Source organism: Puma concolor, chromosome A2 (genome assembly GCF_028749965.1).
Source record: "Puma concolor isolate L17-30 chromosome A2, mPumCon1.1.hap2, whole genome shotgun sequence".
Lineage (NCBI taxonomy): Eukaryota > Metazoa > Chordata > Mammalia > Carnivora > Felidae > Puma > Puma concolor.
Genome location: NC_141668.1, coordinates 151,819,187 through 151,840,089, shown reverse-complemented (window position 1 = coordinate 151,840,089; position 20,903 = coordinate 151,819,187). Strand labels below are relative to the sequence as shown.

General features: G+C 38.1%; 1 protein-coding gene across 14 annotated transcripts in view; it reads left to right on the top strand.

The window, feature by feature from the left end:
* Positions 1-20,903, top strand: part of DOCK3 (dedicator of cytokinesis 3) — a 602,545-nt gene that overhangs the window by 384,890 nt on the left and 196,752 nt on the right. For all 14 annotated transcript variants that reach the window (XM_086698089.1, XM_086698088.1, XM_086698093.1 and 11 more), the window contains 2 exons: positions 12,458-12,499; positions 13,141-13,295. In XM_086698089.1, the coding sequence (XP_086554215.1) occupies positions 12,458-12,499; positions 13,141-13,295 (197 nt within the window). The remainder of the gene's footprint in view (positions 1-12,457; positions 12,500-13,140; positions 13,296-20,903) is intronic.

Below are 20,903 nucleotides of genomic sequence, written 5' to 3'. Positions count from 1 at the left end.
TTGGCAAAGATGAAGTCAAGCTTTCGCTTTTTGCAGATGACATGATATTATACATGGAAAATCCGATAGACTCCACCAAAAGTCTACTAGAACTGATACATGAATTCAGCAAAGTTGCAGGATACAAAATCAATGTACAGAAATCAGTTGCATGCTTATACACTAACAATGAAGCAACAGAAAGACAAGTAAAGAAACTGATCCCATTCACAATTGCACCAAGAAGCATAAAATACCTAGGAATAAATCTAACCAAAGATGTAAAGGATCTGTATGCTGAAAACTATAGAAAGCTTATGAAGGTAATTGAAGAAGATTTAAAGAAATGGAAAGACATTCCCTGCTCATGGATTGGAAGAATAAATATTGTCAAAATGTCAATACTACCCAAAGCTATCTACACATTCAATGCAATCCCAATCAAAATTGCACCAGCATTCTTCTCGAAACTAGAACAAGCAATCCTAAAATTCATACGGAACCACAAAAGGCCCCGAATAGCCAAAGTAATTTTGAAGAAGAAGACCAAAGCAGGAGGCATCACAATCCCAGACTTTAGCCTCTACTACAAAGCTGTCATCATCAAGACAGCATGGTATTGGCACAAAAACAGACACATAGACCAATGGAATAGAATAGAAACCCCAGAACTAGACCCACAAACGTATGGCCAACTCATCTTTGACAAAGCAGGAAGGAACATCCAATGGAAAAAAGACAGTCTCTTTAACAAATGGTGCTGGGAGAACTGGACAGCAACATGCAGAAGGTTGAAACTAGACCACTTTCTCACACCATTCACAAAAATAAACTCAAAATGGATAAAGGACCTGAATGTGAGACAGGAAACCATCCAAACCTTAGAGGAGAAAGCAGGAAAAGACCTCTCTGACCTCAGCCATAGCAATCTCTTCCTCGACACATCCCCAAAGGCAAGGGAATTAAAAGCAAAAGTGAATTCCTGGGATCTTATGAAGATAAAAAGCTTCTGCACAGCAAAGGAAACAACCAACAAAACTAAAAGGCAACCAACGGAATGGGAAAAGATATTTGCAAATGACATATCAGACAAAGGGCTAGTATCCAAAATCTATAAAGAGCTCACCAAACTCCACACCCGAAAAGCAAATAACCCAGTGAAGAAATGGGCAGAAAACATGAATAGACACTTCTCTAAAGAAGACATCCGGATGGCCAACAGGCACATGAAAAGATGTTCAGCGTCGCTCCTTATCAGGGAAATACAAATCAAAACCACACTCAGGTATCACCTCACGCCAGTCAGAGTGGCCAAAATGAACAAATCAGGAGACTATAGATGCTGGAGAGGATGTGGAGAAACGGGAACCCTCTTGCACTGTTGGTGGGAATGCAAATTGGTGCAACCGCTCTGGAAAGCAGTGTGGAGGTTCCTCAGAAAATTAAAAATAGACCTACCCTATGACCCAGCAATAGCACTGTTAGGAATTTATCCAAGGGACACAGGAGTACTGACGCATAGGGGCACTTGTACCCCAATGTTCATAGCAGCACTCTCAACAATAGCCAAATTATGGAAAGAGCCTAAATGTCCATCAACTGATGAATGGATAAAGAAATTGTGGTTTATATACACTATGGAATACTACGTGGCAATGAGAAAAAATGAAATATGGCCTTTTGTAGCAACGTGGATGGAACTGGAGAGTGTGATGCTAAGTGAAATAAGCCATACAGAGAAAGACAGATACCATATGGTTTCACTCCTATGTGGATCCTGAGAAACTTGACAGGAACCCATGGGGGAGGGGAAGGAAAAAAAAAGAGGTTAGAGTGGGAGAGAGCCAAAGCATAAGAGACTGTTGAGAACTGAGAGCAAACTGAGGGTTGATGGGGGGTGGGAGGGAGGAGAGGGTGGGTGATGGGTATTGAGGAGGGCACCTTTTGGGATGAGCACTGGGTTTTGTATGGAAACCAATTTGACAATAAATTTCATATATAAATAAAAATAAATAAATATAAAAAAAAAAAACAAACCAGTCTGATTTTTTAAATGGGCAGAGGATCTGACTTTTTTCCAAAGAAGACACAAAAATACATGAAAAGGTGTTCAGTATCATTAACCGTTAGGGAAGCACAAATCAAAACCACAATGAAATATTACCTCACATCTGTTAGAATGCCTGTCATCAAAAAGACAGGAGGTACTAACTTCCAGTTATAAAATAAATAATTCACCGAGTTGAAAGTAAAGCCTAGGGAATATAGTCAGTAATAACATAACGACATTGAATGGTGACAGATGGTGACTACACTTAACTGTAGTGAGCATTGAGTAATGTATTGTATTGTTGAATCAGTGTTGTACACCTGAAACTAATATAACACTGTATGTTGATTATATTTTAATAATAAAAAATAAAAGAGAAAAAGAATTTTTTAAAAGATGAGATAAATAGTGGCAAGGATATGTAGCAAAGAGAACTCTCGTGCACCATTGTTGGAAATAGAAATTTGTACAGTCACTGTGAAAAGCAGAATGGAGATTCCTCAAAAAATAGAAAATAGAACTGTATGATCCAGCAATTCCACTTTTGGGTATATATCCAAAGAAATTGGAATTCAGATCTCAGAGGATAGCTGTACTTCCTTGTTCATTAAAGCACTATTCACAGTAGCCAAGACATAGAAACACTTAAGTGTCCATTGATGGATGAATGGAGAAATAAAATACAGTATATATGCAATAAAATATTAATCACCCATAATAAAGAAGGAAATCCTACCATTTATAGCAAAATTGATGAACCCTGAGAGCATTATACTAAGTGAAATAAATCAGAGAATGACAAATAATACTTTATGATCTCATTTATATGTGGAATTTTAAAAAGCTGAAATAATAGAAACAAAGAGTAGATTGTTGGTTGCCAGGGGTGGGGAAATGAGATATTAGTCAAAGGGTACAAACTTTCAGTTATAAGAGGATTAAATTCAGGGTATCTAATGTAACACATGGTGACAGTCGTTCACTATAGTGTATTGTGTACTTGAAGGTTGTTAAAAGAGTAGATCTTAAATGTTCTCACCATACCAACAACAACAAAAAAAGGTAATTATGTTAGGTGAAAGACGTGTTAACTAACCTTATTTTGGTACTTATTTTGCAATATTATATGTGTATCAAATCATCATGTTGTGCACCTTAGACTTATATAATATGTTAATCATATCTCAGTAAAGCTGGCAAAAAAAAAAAAAACCTTTTCCAGAGCATAGATATGAGTCTCCAGATTGAAAAGTCCTAATAAGTATTTAGCACTTAATTGTGAAATTTTAGCTCACTAAAGTTGAAACCTCCCAGTGAAAAATAGGTCACCTACTAAGGATTTGTCCTAAGAATAGCATTGTCTTCCTAATAGCAACGCTGAAAACTAGAAAATAACGAAACACTGCCTTTAAAATTCTGAGGGAAAATAAAATTTGTCTTAGAATTCTGCATTTACTCTGCTATATTATCAATCAAATGGGAAAGTTGCCCGAAGAAAATTTTGGTCACTCAAAGTATAAAAACAAATGAATAAAAAGTCTCTAACTCTTTTTTAGGAAACTACGAAACAATAAATTATTTGTTTAAAATAAGGGAGTAAACGAAAAGATGCTATTAGCATCTTTTGCTATACAGCATCCTGTGCCATTCAGGAAAGGGAATGAAAGGAGAAGTGCAGAGAATTCTCAGGTTACCATCAGAGGAACATTCCAGGATGACAGTTGTGCAATAGGCCTAGACAGTAACTGGTCTAGATGAAAGCAGAGGGGCAGTCAGGAGGAAATGTCTCCAGGAGAAAAATGACTTCATAGAGTATTTGGTAGTTTTATCCATAGCAGTCTACATATTTAATGCAATCCCTATCAAAATACCATCAGCATTTTTCAGAGAGCTAGAGAAAAACAATCCTAAGATCTGTATGGAACCACAAAAGACCCCGAATAGTCAAAGCAACCCTGAAAAAGAAAAACAAAGCTGGAGATACCATGATTCTGGATTTGAAACTATATTATAAAGCTGTAGTCATCAAGATAGTATGGGACTGGCACAAACACAGTCAATGGAACAGAATAAAATACCCAGAAATGGACCCACAACTATATAGTCAACTAATCTTCAACAAAACACGAAAGAATATCCAATGGAAGAAAGACAGTCTCTTCAACAGTTGGGAAAAGTGGACAGCAACATTCAGAAGAATGATGCTAGACCACTAGCTTAGACCATAGACAAAAATAAGTTCAAAATAGATGAAAGACCTAAATGTGAGATAGGAAACCATCAAAATCCTAGAGGAGAAAAAAGGCAGCAACCTGTTTGACCTCAGCCAGAGCAGCTTCTTCCTAGACACTTCGCCAAAGGCCAGGGAAACAAAAGCAAACATAAACAATTGAGACTTATGATAAAAAGCTTCTGCCAGTAAAGGAAACAATAAACAAAACTAAAAGGCAGCCTACATAATGGTAGAAGGTATTTGCAAATGACATATCTGATAGAGGGTTAGAATCCAAAATCTATAAAGAACTTAGCAAACTCAACTCCCAAAATACAAATAATCCAGTGAAGAAATGGACAGAAGACATGAATAGACACTTTTCCAAAGAAGACATCCATATGGCTAACAGACACATGAAAAGATGCTCAACATCACTCATCAACAGGGAAATACAAGTCAAAACCACAATGAAATACCACCTCACACCTGTAAAAACAGCTAAAATGAGCAGCACAGGAAACAACAGGTGTTGGTGATGTTGTGGAGAGAGGGGAACCCTTTTGCACTGTTGGTGGGAATGCAAACTGGTGCAGCCACTCTGGAAAACAGTATGGAGGTCTCAAAAAATTAAAAATAGAACTATCCTGTGATCCAGAATTTGCAGTACTGGGTATTTATCCAAAGGATATACGTGTACTGTTTTGAAGGGGCACATGTACCCCAATCTTTATAGCAGTGGTATCAACAATAGCCAAGTTATGGAAAGAGCCCACATGGAGTGTCCATTGACTGATGAATGGATGAAAAGATGTGGCATATATTGAATACTACTTGTGATGAAAAATAATGAAATCTTGTCATTTGCCACAACTAGAGGGTATTAGGTTAAGCGAAATAAGTCAGAGAAAGCTATTAAATGGCTTCATTCATATGTGGAATTTGAGAAACACAACAGAACACAGGGGAACGGAAGGAAAAATAAGATAAAAACAGAAGGAGGTAAGCTATAAGAGACTCTTAAAGACAGAGAACAAACTGAGGGTTGCTAGAGGGGAGGTGGGTGGGAGATGTGTCAAATGGGTGATGGGCCTTAAGGAGGGCATTTTTGGAGACAAACATTGGGTGTCATATATAAGAGATGAATCACTGGGTTCTACTCTTGAAGCTGAGACTATACTGTGTATTAACTAACTTGAATTTAAATTTTAAAAAGCACACAATGAGATACCACCAAACTCTCTCACTTTGGAGAGAGCCCAAATATCCATCAACTGATGAATGATAAGATGTGGTATAATAATGAAGAAACAGGAAGAGAAATAAAGAAACTGAGCCCATTCACAATTGCACCAAGAACCATAAAATACCTAGGAATAAACCTAACCAAAGATGTAAAAGATCTGTATGCTGAAAACTACAGAAAGCTCATGAAGGAATGGAAGAAGATACAAAGAAATGAAAAAACATTCCATGCTTATGGATTGAAAGAATAAATATTGTTAAAATATCAATACTTCCCAAAGCTATCTACACATTCAATGCAATCCCAATCAAAGTTGCACCAGCATTCTTCTTAAAGCTAGAACAAGCAATCCTAAAATTTGTATGGAACCACAAAAGACCCCTAATAGCCAAAGTAATATTGAAGAAGAAAACCAAAGCGGAAGGCATCAAAATCCCAGACTTTAGCCTCAACTACAAAGCTGTAATCATCAGGACAGTATCATATTGGCACAAAAACAGACACGTAGACCAATGGAATAGAATAGAGACCCCAGAATTAAACCCACAAATGTATGGCCAACTAATCTTTGACAAAGCAGGAAAGAATATCCAATGGAAAAAAGACAGTCTCTTTAACAAATGGTGCTGGGAGAGCTGGACAGCAACATGCAGAAGAATGAAACTAGACCACTTTCTTACACCATACACAAAAATAAACTCAAAATGGATGAAGGACCTGAATGTAAGACAGGAAACCATCAAAACCCTAGAGGAGAAAGCAGGAAAAAACTTCTCTGACCTCAGCCGCAGCAATTTCTTACTCGGCACATCTCCAAAGGCAAAGGAATTAAAAGCAAAAATGAACTATTGGGACCTCATGAAAATAAACAGCTTCTGCATTGCAAAGGAAACAATCAACAAAACTAAAAGGCAACCAACGGAATGGGAAAAGATATTTGCAAATGGCATATCAGACAAAGGGCTGTATCCAAAATCTATAAAGAGCTCACCAAACTCCACACCCGAAAAACAAATAATCCAGTGAAGAAGTGGGCAGAAGACATGAATAGACATTTTTCCAAAGAAAACATACAGATGGCCAACAGCCACATGAAAAGATGCTCAACGTCGCTCCTCCTCAGGGAAATACAAATCAAAACCACACTCAGATACCACCTCATGCCAGTCAGAGTAGCTAAAACGAACAAATCAGCAAACTATAAATGCTGGCGAGGATGTGGAGAAACAGGAACCCTCTTGCACTGTTGGTGAGAATGCAAACTGGTACAGTTGCTCTGGAAAACAGTGTGGAGGTTCCTCAAAAAATTAAAAATAGAACTACTCTATGACCCAGCAATAGCGCTGCTAGGAATTTACCCAAGGGATACAGGAGTGCTGATGTATAGGGGCACATCTACCCCATGTTTATAGCAGCACTTTCAACAATAGCCAAATTATGGAAAGAGCCTAAATGTCCATCAACTGATGAATGGATAAATATGTGGTTTATATATACAATGGAATACTGCTTGACAATGAGAAAGAATGAAATCTGGCCATTTGCAGCAATGTGGATAGAACTGGAGGGTATTATGCTAAGTGAAATAAGTCAGGCAGAGAAAGACAGATACCATATGTTTTCACTCGTATGTGGATCCTGAGAAACTTAACAGAAGACCATGGGGGAGGGGAAGGGGAAAATAAAAAGTTACAGAGAAGAGGGAGACAAACCATAAGAGACTCTTAAAAACTGAGAACAAACTGAGGGTTGATGGGAGGTAGGGGAGAAGGGAAAGTGGGTGATGGGCATTGAGGATGGTACCTGTTGAGATGAGCGCTGGGTGTTGTATGGAAACAAATTTGACAATAAATTATATTTAGTTTTAAAATAATAAAAAGGAAGATGTGTGTGTATATATATACACACATGCATTCACACACATATGCATACAATGGAATATTACTCAACTTCAAAAAATGAAATTTTGCCATTTGCAGTGACGTGGCTGGAGCTAGAATGTATTATGCTCTAACACAGTAAGTCAGAGGAAAACAAATACCATATGATTTCACACATGTGGAGTTTAAGAAACAAAACAGATGAACATGGGAAATTGGGGGAGGGAAGAGAGGGAAACAAACTATAAGAGACTCTTAACAATAGAGAACAAACTATGGGTTGATGGAGGGAGGTGGATGGGAGATGCGCTAGATGAGTGATGGGTATTAAGGAGGACACTTGTTGTGATGATCACTCAGTGTTGTATGTAAGTGACGAGTCACTGAATTCTGCTCCTGAAACCAATACTGCACTGTATTTTAACTAACTAGAATTTAAATATAAACTTGAAAGAAAAAGAATATTGTACCATATGGAGGATGTTTTTGAAAGGTATTTTATAAAGCTGTAGAAGAACATAGGAAAGGGCCCTGTAACTTAAATAAAACTAAGATTGCCTTTTTAAGAATTTTTTATTATTTTCAATGTTTATTTATTTTTGAGAGAGAGACAGACCATGAGCAGGGGAGGGGCAGAGAGCGAGGGAAACACAGAATCTGAAGCAGGCTCCAGGCTCTAAGCTGTCAGCACAAAGCCCGACGTGGGGTTCAAACCCACAGACCATGAGATCATAACCTGAGCTTAAGTCAGATGCTCACTGACTGAGCCACCCAGGCGCCCCAAAAACTAAGACTTCTAAAACAAAAGCAAAATGTAGAAGACAGGAAATGTAATTGAAATACACTGTTTGGCTCACCAGTGAACTATATTTAAGTTACAGTCACTAACAAGTTTTAACCAAAAATTGGGAGATATTAGGAAGATAGATGAAGGGAAGTGAATATAAACAAATGTGAAAATCCTCACTACCATTATAAGAAGCTAATAAATAAATCTAAAACCTCACAAACAGAGAGCTTTATAAATGTGACATTTAGAAATACTTGATAAATTTTAGAAAAAAAAACATAATAAAGAGTTAAAAGTACTTATCTTAGGAAATAGTACAGGATGAACAGAGGACTGATAATTTTATTGCAAGACTTTTTTTTATGTTTGCCAACTTAATAGGCACGATTGTTTCTTATTGTTTTAATTTTCATTTGATTACTAGGGAGGTTGAACATAGTGTTATAAGTCTACTGATTGAATTGCATTTTTTTTTCTGAATTATCAGTGTGTCTCTGGCCCATCCCCCCCCCCCAACTGGTAGTCTTTCAGCAGTTTATTTTTTTAATATGAAATTTATTGTCAAATTGGTTTCCATACAGCACCCAGTGCTCATCCCAACAGGTGCCCTCCTCAATAACCGTCACCCACCCTCCCCTCCCTCCCACCCCCCATCAACCCTCAGTTTACTCTATTGCAAAACTTTTAAGGCTATTTAACTTTTAAACCTATGTGCTTATATTACTTTTAATACATTTAAATGTTAATTTTAAAATGTTGACTTCTCAAAAAGACCAAGGAAAGATTCAAGTCTCTTTTTTTCATTTTATGCTGTCTTTTATCCCATGTATTTGCCTTTAGATAAAAGAACTAGATATTCAGAAGAAAAAAATGATTTTGAAAGTCCATAAATTTATTGAAAACAACTTATTTTTATGTTAAATTGCATATAGTAAATGCACAGCAAGTGTTTTGATTAAATGTTAAATTTACCAAGAAGTTTCAAAGGAGTAACCTTTTAAAACCTTTTTGTATTAACATTTAAATCTATTACTGGAAATTACAAAGGCTCCATGTGAAACTTTCTGAATATAATATTCCTTGTCACTCATTTTGCAAGAAAACCTTTATGAATAGGATTATACCTTAAGTTTACATTTAGAAATTTTGTTTTTCATTAGAAAGATCAATCCCCTGTGCAAGTGTTCAGTGGTAGTAATTGGTAAAAATCTCTTTATATGCACAGATTTTCTATTCTATATGACAAGAACCAGAAGAATCCCCTAATTCTCCTCAGTTCTTGCTTCTGCATAATAACAAGTCCAAATGCACTTTCAACGACAGAGAACTGGTGCCGCCCAAACTAAAAAGCATTTCAAAGGGCAACAACAAAGTATTTGTGTTAATTTTAATTAGCTATGCCTCTTTGGGGAATGTGGACACTTGAAGATTATAGAAGAGCTTCTAAATTGTGGGGAGATCTAACAGAATACTTACATTATAACCTCCTGTTATGTTGTTATCTTTCCACATTAGCATGTGTTGGGAACTGTATTAGTCTGTTATCTTCTAGTGCTAATTAATGTTTTTATTAGATCAATGTTTGTACTTTCATTTCTGGACTTAAATCAATTGATTAAATTTGCTAGCAATGAAGCATCGTTTTATTAGTGATCTGACTAAATAGATCTTGTATTTCCTTGTAAGACCCACAATACTTAACACAGTTCCAAATATATATAGCAGGCAATTAATTGTGTTATTCAATTGAATAGAATGTCTGAAGTTGCAGGGTTTTTTCCCATATTGGTAGACTTTTGTAGACTAAATGAACCAAAGACTTCAAAGGGCTGAAAACACCTTCTGTATGGGGGAAATTTGGCAGAATAGTAATGTAGTGCATACATTTTTTTAATGAGAAAGGAAAATTTATTCCAAACACAAAGGACACAAAAGCAATTGTAAGAGAATATATTCTTGAATTATCTGGTAATAAATGAGAAAACTTGGATGAAATAAAAAAGTTTTCCTAGGAAAAGGTAGATTACCAGTATTAACAGAAATACAGATTTAAAAGAAAGAAGTATTAGTATTTGGCTCACCAGACAGACATCTGGCCAGCCAAATATTTTTATATATACTCAACAGAGGTCTTTGAATATTTTATGTTATTAATTATAAAATATGATGGTAACATTAACAGCAAGCAATTCTATGGGGTTTATAACCAGGAGACAAATTGCTGAATGGTTAGGTAATAACATTTTCAGCGCTAATACATTAGGCCATATTTTTTTCCAAAATGACTATATATACCCCCACTAGTAATGTCCATGCAATTCTTAATTAATTTATATTTTTGATGTACATTGCCCTATGTACTTCAAATATAAAATGATTAAGATAGGGTTTTTTTTTGCTCTCTGGGAGGGCAAAGTCTAGAGTTAGGTAGCAAACACACAGAAATAATACATTATGGCCCTAATACAGGTGGTGATGGTTCTGAAGAGGGATATTATCAGCTGGCCAGCTGAATGCCACCTAAAGGGGAAGTGGTTTTTCCCTATGGTGTCATGAAAGAGGTTCCAGAATGTCAGTTTTGATGCTTTACCCACACAACATTTGTTAGACTGGTTTGAAAATTCTCCTCAAATTTGGTGCTTCTAAAATCTAGAATGACATTTGTTATTGTCAAAAGGGAGTTCACCGAAATTAGCTATAAACTCCTGTATGTAGTTATAATTGAATATTTGTGTTGAGGAGTGGTAGTCATTTTAGGAGTTAATCAGTAACTCCACTTGAGAAGAATCACTTAGTGTAGTCCCTGAATGTAAAATAGAACAATGGAAAGCATTTTAGGCCAATAACCTTCCCAGTGGGATATGGGTCAGTAAACCATAGAAAACTTTTTTTTGAAAGCCTGAGTTTTAAAAATGTTTCATTTATTTTGGGAGAGAGAGAACACAAAATGTGTGCACATGTGAGTCAGGGGAAGGGCAGAGAGAGGAAGAGAGAGAATCCCAAGCAGGCTCTGCACTGTAAGTGCAGAGCCCAATGCGGGGCTCAGTCTCACTAAGCATGAGATCATGACCTGAGCTGAAATCAAGAGTTGGTTGCTTAATGGACTGAGCCACTCAGGCATCCGGAAAGCCTAATTTTTTAGAAACCTTTTTGTATACATTTTCTTTTATACATATACATTCTATGTGATGATTTCCCCAGCTGTTGGAGGCCTATTTTATTATATTTAATATGCATCATGGGAACATATAGTCCCATCAATGAACATTAATAATCAATAATAAATTACTAATATAGCTAATAATACACATGAATATTTAATAATTAGCAAATATGGCTAGTAAGATACATTTAAATTAACATCTAATTGTATTCAGTTTTCCAAATGGACACATTTAACCCTAAATTAAAAAAATGAAATCAGTCTACTCAGCAACCATCCTTCCTACCCACGTGGTGTAGAATAGTTCACCAAATGAGTGTTGTCTCCCACTTCTAGGTCCCAAAGAGAGCAAATAGAAACTCTCATTGTTGCATTTAACAAGACCAGGGACTGAACATACCAGGTTACCATACCAGGTTAATCTGCACAAAACCCTGTGAGGTTGAGTTCAGCAAAAAATGTTATCCTCACTTTTATATGAGCAAAGACAAATGTGAGTCAAGATTTAAAACTAGGTGGTCTCACTTCTGCACTTAGGTCCCTAACTACTGTTCCATGCAGCTTCCTGTTAGGTAATTTGAGCCTCACAGTAACTGAGAGAAAGACAATAAAAGCTTTTATCTCAGTTTTACAGGTGAGGAAAATGTCTCTTGGAGAAAATGTCTCTTGGAAAAGCAATTTATCTGATTTCACAACCCTTTTACATTTAGCTGGGATTGGAATCTGCTTCTTCTAACATCAGCCAGCAGCAAAGGAACAGCATGTTGGGGGTGAGGGGTGCTTCAGGTTAAAGACTACACATCCTCCAGAGTAGAAAGCCTGAATAAGCTGGATCTTGCAGCTCAGGAGGTGGTAGAGGGTGTGGAGCAAACAGCACCAAAGCAAAAATCTACTAGCAAGAGCCCATCACTTGGGTGGTTGGTACTCTGAGCTGGAGAGTCTTGTGTTTGAATCCAGACTTTGCCACCTTCTTGCTGTATGATCTTCAGCACGTCACTTTCTTACACCAAGATTTTTATCAGAATTAAATGAGAACATATAAGTAAAAGACTACAGAATGCCTAACATATAGAGGCTGCTGAATAACAGTTACTTTCTTTCCCAGTTGAGTGAATTTTTCTTTTTTTCTTTCCATAGCACTTATCTAGCCGGCAGAGCGTACAGCAAAGCACATCCCAGGTAAGCAGTCTAACTAGGCCTCCCAGTATTTCCCTCAGCTCTTTCTTTTAAGAGATCACAGCATGGGGATGCACCAGCCAGTGATAGCCACCCCTGATGTCTTGATTGTGTGCTGCCTTTAATCTAAATGGCCCTGGTCTCTAAGCAGATTTGCCTGGTCTCCACTCACTGCTCTGTGCAAATTTACTTAAGCACAATTAAAATAAAGTAGACGGGAGACTAAAATGAATCCATCTGGGAGAAAATAGAAGTGTCATTTAGTATGGTAGCTATTACCATCTAACAATGTAAATCAAGTGCATCAGGGTGACAGTGTCTCCAAAAAATAACTTTGAATTTAGAAGTTTGTGAAGAATTTATAAATTTGTGATCTTGTGGAGACTTTAAGTTCACTCATAAGTTGGAATTACTGTTCCTATATCTCCTCCACTCAGTTTACTTCTCCCAGCTGCATATTTGCCCACTTCAAACCAAGTATATTGACACAGTATTCCCTTACTAGCAGAGAAAACACCTTTTCTCTCTCTTAAATTATCCCCTTTGGTAGTATGAGGAAAGCCAGTCATTTAGTTTTCATTTTATTTATGACCAATACATGAATAACTAAAATTGGAATCACTGTTTTTTGCCTTCCTCATTAGGTAGATACGATGCGCCCACGTCATGGAGAAACCTGTCGGATGCCAGTGCCACATCACTTCTTCCTCAGTCTGAAGAGTTTCACCTACAATACCATTGGAGAAGATACTGATGTCTTCTTTTCCTTATATGATATGAGAGAAGGCAAGCAGATCAGGTAAAAGTTACTAGAGGTTGTGGTGAGGTTGAGATTGTATAAGGATGGTATTGGTTGGGTCATAAGCATCTCTGGCCTTCAGAGAAGATAGATGACAGAGAAAGAAAAACAAGATTAGGTGACCTCTTCTTACTTAGCAGGGAGTTTTGCCTCAAATCCCAGTTTACCTTGAAGTCACGTGTGGCCTCCTTTTTATCCTGTGCCTATTTCCACATGGAAGTTCAACCCCAGTCTTGGCTGTTACCACCTCAGAGAGAGAAGACGATGCAACTCTTCAGTGCCAGAGAAAACGCATAAGAGAAACATAGAACAAAGCAAGTTCAGCAGAGAGGTCCAGCTCCAGAATACAGTACCCTGGGCCCTGCCTTGCTGCACGCGGGAGAGAGGGTTCACAGTGTAGTAGGTTAATGGTGTCCTGTCTAAGAGCAGCCAAGCCCTCAATGCCATTCCAGCCCTGCAAAGGGGAGAGAGCATCTTCCAGACTGAAGGGAAGGTTGGTCTGATTCCATTGTTACTCTTTTCCTTGGATTGGAAGAGAGGCCACAGAACGGGTCTGATATGTGGGCAGAGCAGTGAAGCCTTTAAGCATGAGCAAGTGCAGCAGTGCTTTCATCGTGAAAGGTGGGAGGAGTCAAAGAGACATTCCAGGCTTCTGTTTCTCTACAGGCCAGCATGGCTGTGATGGGTGAGATGATCTTTATAGCCAACTTAGACTTTTAGGGCATCCAGACATTTCTCTGTGGTCATCTTCTAGGTGGGGTGGGAATAAAGTAAATTTGGGGATGCTTTTATATTGCTTGGAAACTTCCTGTATTCAAAGTGCTTTATGGGTTTTTTATTTTTTTTACTTAAAAACTGAAATCATGGTTTCATTTTTCCAATTGCATGTTATATACAAGAAAATTAAAAATGGAAGTTATAACAGTACAAAAGGAAAGCAGTTAGTATGCATGCTTCCCAGTACCTCTGTTCTTGACAGACCTTGCCCCGCAAATTAAAACACCTTGCTTCACTTTGGCATAGGGATAAAATGATACATTTACTGATGGGGGCATGTGGAATTTCCTTGTCACCAGTAGCTCCCAGCATGTGTGTCTAGGAAAGCTGTGGCTAAAGGTAGTTGTGGCAGGGATGACAGCTACAGCTGCTGTGCACAGCTAAGACTGTAGGTCAGGGCTATGGAGATGCAGATTCTGGCTGCTCCTGTTTTCCTCCTAGGTCAGAGATTTGTAAACTTATTACTTATTTTTGTATATGGAAGAATCCTTTCTTTCTTTTTTTTTTAACGTTTTATTTATTTTTGAGACAGAGAGAGACAGAGCATGAACAGGGGAGGGTCAGAGAGAGGGAGACACAGAATCCAAAACAGGCTCCAGGCTCTGAGCTGTCAGCACAGAGCCCGACGTGGGGCTCGAACTCACGGACCGCCAGATCATGACCTGAGCCGAAGTCGGCCACTCAACCAACTGAGCCACCCAGGCGCCCCAAGAATCCTTTCTTTAAGCTAAATTTTATGAGAAAGTTCAATAAATAAAACAGGTAAAATAGAACTACTTCACTGTTGAAGGGAAAGGGGAAATAATAGGAATCTCACTGTGCCCCTTAACCCCACCCAGTATTCTGTGTGACCACTGAAAGTCCATGGGCTGCAGTTTAAAAACCAGAGCACCCTGCTTAATCATCCTTGAGTGCCAGGGATTGTGTCTTCTCTTTCCATGATCACAACACCACACACAGTGTCTGTGCTCAGTACATGCTTTCTTGGGCTTACTGCACAGAGAAGATCTAAGCCCAGCAGAGACACCCCAGCTCTGGTCCACGTGAGGTTATTAATGCATCAGTTGTTTTTTCTTTGGGCTTATTATTTGTAATTGAGCCTCAAGAAACAAAATATTTTAAAAGAAGAAAAGTGAAAAAAAATGTTCTTTTTTGTAGAGCTGCTGGAAATGTTTTGATCTTTTAAAAACCCCTAGACTAAATTAGAGAACTATACCACCTTCCCATTCACATAATAAAACTGTAAGGTCCTTAGTTGAAAACACTACTTCCTTTCTTTAGTTTTAAGAGTAAACTAGTAAGCAGAATTTAAATCTAGATTTAATTGTTAAACATTCTTTCTTCTTTCCATTAGGATCTGTGTAGTTGTATAAGCCTTCAAAAATTTTAGTTCAGTCCCAACACAGTGTGGAAGTTCCTCAAAAAATTAAAAATAGAACTACCCTATGACCCAGCAATAGCACTGCTAGGAATTTACCCAAAGGATACAGGAGTGCTGATGCATAGGGGCACTTGGACCCCAATGTTTATAGCAGCACTTTGAACAATAGCCAAATTATGGAAAGAGCCTAAATGTCCATCAAATGATGAATGGATAAAAAAAAATGATGAATGGATAAAGAAATTGTGGTTTATATATACAATGGAATACTACTTGGCAATGAGAAAGAATGAAATCTGGCCTTTTGTCACAACATGGATGGAACTGGAGAGTGTTATGCTAAGTGAAATAAGTCTTACAGAGAAAGACAGATACCATATGTTTTCACTCTTATGTGGATCCTGAGAAACTTAACAGAAGACCATGGGGGAGGGGAAGGGAAAAAAAAAAGTTAGGGAGGGAGCCAAACCATAAAAGACTCTTAGAAACTGAGAATAAACTGAGGGTTAATGGGGGATGGGAGGGAAGGGGAAAGTGGGTGATAGGCATTGAGGAGGGCACCTGTTGGGATGAGCACTGTGTGTTGTATGGAAATGTATGGAAACCAATTTGACAATAAATTTCATATTAAAAAAAAGTTTTAGTTCACTGAGCTGATGATGCCAGCTATGTATACTTTCATAATAATTAGGTATTAAACTGGTCATATATTACTTCCTTGAATTAGTTATCAGAGATCATGAAAAGTTAGGAATGTGTTAGATCAGGTGCACAGAGTGTTGATACAAAGCAGTCAATCTGATCAATCAAACAGTGCTAGTCTAGTGTTCAGTATCGCCAGGACACTCTCACCTCTGTGCTGAGGACAGGTTTGAGCTGGGGGAACAGGCTCCAGAGAGGACCAGCTGTTCTTGCACTGTAAGTCTCATTGCTGATCTGACAGACATATCTCGGGAGGCTCCAGTGCATGGCAGACTGCAAACCCACATAGCATATCCTGATAGATGTTGGTTGATGAGTGTTAAACAGTCTGCAGGAGGGAAGAAGCAGCAGCTGGTGGGACATTAGTAGCTCTGACTGTTTTTGTGACATTTTATCATTCTGAATAAAATTGTAAATATTTAGCCTTGAAATCTAAATCTCTGATTAAGATCTCTCCCCTGAGCTTCAGAGCCTCATTTCCTTTTTCCTACCAGACATCTGCCCTTATATGTTCCTCAGACATTTCTACCTCAGCATATCTAAACTGAATTCATTTTCTTTCCTCACACATAACACTTCTTCCTGTGTTCCTTAAATCAAGTGAAAGGCATTATCATTTGCTAAGAGATCCATGTCAAAACTTTGGGATCCTTTTAGGCTCCGCTCTCTATATCTGCTTCCTTTCTCATTTAACCACTATATTTTATCAACTTCTGTCTCCCAAATATCAGCGAAATCACTCCCCCTGCTCCATCCCCCCTGTCACCCCAGATCCTTCACATTTCTCCCCAAATACAGATTCCCTTAATCTACTACCTTCCTACCCTGAGTTACTGTCCACAGCACCACCATACTTATCTTTTAATATATATATTTTTTTTTCAATATATGAAATTTATTGTCAAATTGGTTTCCATACAACACCCAGTGCTCATCCCAAAAGGTGCCCTCCTCAATACCCATCACCCACCCTCCCCTCCCTCCCACCCCCCATCAACCCTCAGTTTGTTCTCAGTTTTTAAGAGTCTCTTATACTTTGGCTCTCTCCCACTCTAACCTCTTTTTTTTTTTCCTTCCCCTCCCCCATGGGTTTCTGTTAAGTTTCTCAGGATCCACATAAGAGTGAAAACATATGGTATCTGTATTCTCTGTATGGTTTATTTCACTTAGCATCACACTCTCCAGTGCCATCCACGTTGCTACAAAGGGCCATATTTCATTCTTTCTCATTGCCACGTAGCACTCCATTGTGTATATAAACCACAATTTCTTTATCCATTCATCATTTGATGGACATTTAGGCTCTTTCCATAATTTGGCTGTTGTTGAGAGTGCTGCTATAAACATTGGGGTCAAGTGCCCCTATGAATCAGTACTCCTGTATCCCTTGAGTAAATTCCTAGCAGTGCTATCTCTGGGTCATAGGGTAGGTCTATTTTTAATTTTCTGAGGAACCTCCACACTGCTTTCCAGAGCGGCTGCACCAATTTGCATTCCCACCAACAGTGCAAGAGGGTTCCCGTTTCTCCACATCCTCTCCAGCATCTATAGTCTCCTGATTTGTTCATTTTGGCCACTCTGACTGGCGTGAGGGGATATCTGAGTGTGGTTTGGATTTGTATTTCCCTGATGAGGAGCGACGTTGAGCATCTTTTCATGTGCCTGTTGGCCATCCGGATGTCTTCTTTAGAGAAGTGTCTATTCATGTTTTCTGCCCATTTCTTCACTGGGTTATTTGTTTTTTGGGTGTGGAGTTTGGTGAGCTCTTTATAGATTTTGGATACTAGCCCTTTGTCCGATATGTCGTTTGCAAATATCTTTTCCCATTCCGTTGGTTGCCTTTTAGTTTTGTTGATTGTTTCCTTTGCTGTGAAGAAGTTTTTTATCTTCATAAGGTCCCGGTAATTCATTTTTGCTTTTAATTCCCTTGCCTTTGGGGATGTGTCGAGTAAGAGATTGCTACAGCTGAGGTCAGAGAGGTCTTTTCCTGCTTTCTCCTCTAAGGTTTTGATGGTTTCCTGTCTCACATTCAGGTCCTTCATCCATTTTGAGTTTATTTTTGTGAATGGTGTGAGAAAGTGGTCTAGTTTCAACCTTCTGCATGTTGCTGTCCAGTTCTCCCAGCACCATTTGTTAAAGAGACTGATTTTTTCCATTGGATGTTCTTTCCTGCTTTGTCAAAGATTAGTTGGCCATACGTTTGTGGGTCTAGTTCTGGGGTTTCTATTCTATTCCATTGGTCTATGTGTCTGTTTTTGTGCCAATACCATGCTGTCTTGAGGATGACAGCTTTGTAGTAGAGGCTAAAGTCTGGGATTGTGATGCCTACTGCTTTGGTCTTCTTCTTCACAATTACTTTGGCTATTTGGGGCCTTTGGTGGTTCCATACGAATTTTAGGATTGCTTGTTCTAGTTTCGAGAAGAATGCTGGTGCAATTTTGATTGGGATTGCATTGAATGTGTAGATAGCTTTGGGTAGTATTGACATTTTAACAATATGTATTCTTCCAATCCATGAGCACGGAATGTTTTTCCATTTCTTTATATCTTCTTCAGTTCCCTTCATAAGCTTTCTATAGTTTTCAGCATACAGATCTTTCACATCTTTGGTTAGGTTTATTCCTAGGTATTTTATGCTTCTTGGTGCAATTGTGAATGGGATTAGTTTCTTTATTTGTCTTTCTGTTGCTCTATTACTAGTGTATAAGAATGCAACTGATTCTGTACATTGATTTTGTATCCTGAGACTTTGCTGAATTCAGGTATCAGTTCTAGCAGACTTGGTGGAGTCTGTTGGGTTTTCCATGTATAATATCATGTCATCTGCAAAAAGTGAAAGCTTGACTTCATCTTTGCCAATTTTGATGCCTTTGATTTCCTTTTGTTGTCTGATTGCTGATGCTAGAACTTCCAGCACTATGTTAAACAACAGCGGTGAGAGTGGGCATCCCTGTCGTGTTCCTGATCTCAGGGAAAAAGCTCTCAGTTTTTCCCCATTGAGGATGATGTTAGCTGTGGGCTTTTCATAAATGGCTTTTATGATCTTTAAGTATGTTCCTTCTATCCCCACTTTCTCAAGGGTTTTTATTAAGAAAGGGTGCTGGATTTTGTCAAAGGCCTTTTCTGCATCGATTGACAGGATCATATGGTTCTTCTCTTTTTTTTTGTTAATGTGATGTATCACGTTGATTGATTTGTGAATGTTGAACCAGCCCTGCATCCCAGGAATGAATCCCACTTGATCATGGTGAATAATTCCTTTTATATGCCGTTGAATTCGATTTGCTAGTATCTTATTGAGAATTTTGGCATCCATATTCATCAGGGATATTGGCCTGTAGTTCTCTTTTTTTACTGGGTCTCTGTCTGGTTTAGGAATCAAAGTAATACTGGCTTCATAGAATGAGTCTGGAAGTTTTCCTTCCCTTTCTATTTCTTGGAATAGCTTGAGAAGGATAGGTATTATCTCTGCTTTAAACGTCTGGTAGAACTCCCCTGGGAAGCCATCTGGTCCTGGACTCTTATTTGTTGGGAGATTTTTGATAACCGATTCAATTTCTTCGCTGGTTATGGGTCTGTTCAAGCTTTCTATTTCCTCCTGATTGAGTTTTGGAAGAGTATGGGTTTTTAGGAATTTGTCCATTTCTTCCAGGTTGTCCAATTTGTTGGCATATAATTTTTCATAGTATTCCCGATAATTGTTTGTATCTCTGAGGGATTGGTTGTAATAATTCCATTTTCATTCATGATTTTATCTGTTTGGGTCATCTCCCTTTTCTTTTTGAGAAGCCTGGCTAGAGGTTTGTCAATTTTGTTTATTTTTTCAAAAAACCAACTCTTGCTTTCGTTGATCTGCTCTACAGTTTTTTTAGATTCTATATTGTTTATTTCTTCTCTGATCTTTATTATTTCTCTTCTTCTGCTGGGTTTAGGCTGCCTTTGCTGTTCTGCTTCTAGTTCCTTTAGGTGTGCTGTTAGATTTTGTATTTGGGATTTTTCTTGTTTCTTGAGATAGGCCTGGATTGCAATGTATTTTCCTCTCAGGACTGCCTTTGCTGCATCCCAAAGCATTTGTATTGTTGTATTTTCATTTTCATTTGTTTCCATATATTTTTAAATTTCTTCTCTAATTGCCTGGTTGACCCATTCATTCTTTAGTAGGGTGTTCTTTAACCTCCATGCTTTTGGAGGTTTTCCATACTTTTTCCTGTGGTTGATATCAAGCTTCATAGCACTGTGGTCTGAAAGTATGCATGGTATAATTTCAATTCTTGTATACTTATGAAGGGCTGTTTTGTGGCCCAGTATATGATCTGTTTGGAGAATGTTCCATGTGCACTCGAGAAGAAAGTATATTCTGTTGCTTTGGGATGCAGAGTTCTAAATATATCTGTCAAGTCCATCTGATCCAATGTATCATTCAGGGCCCTCGTTTCTTTATTGACCATGTGTCTAGATGATCTATCCATTTCTGTAAGTGGAGTGTTAAAGTCCCCTGCAATTACCACATTCTTATCAATAAGGTTACTTATGTTTATGAGTAATTGTTTTATATATTTGGGCGCTCCGGTATTCGGCGCATAGACATTTATAATTGTTAGTTCTTCCTGATGGATAGACCCTGTAATTATTATATAATGCCCTTCTTCATCTCTTGTTACAGCCTTTAATTTAAAGTCTAGTTTGTCTGATATAAGGATGGCTACTCCAGCTTTCTTTTGGCTTCCAGTAGCATGATAAATAGTTCT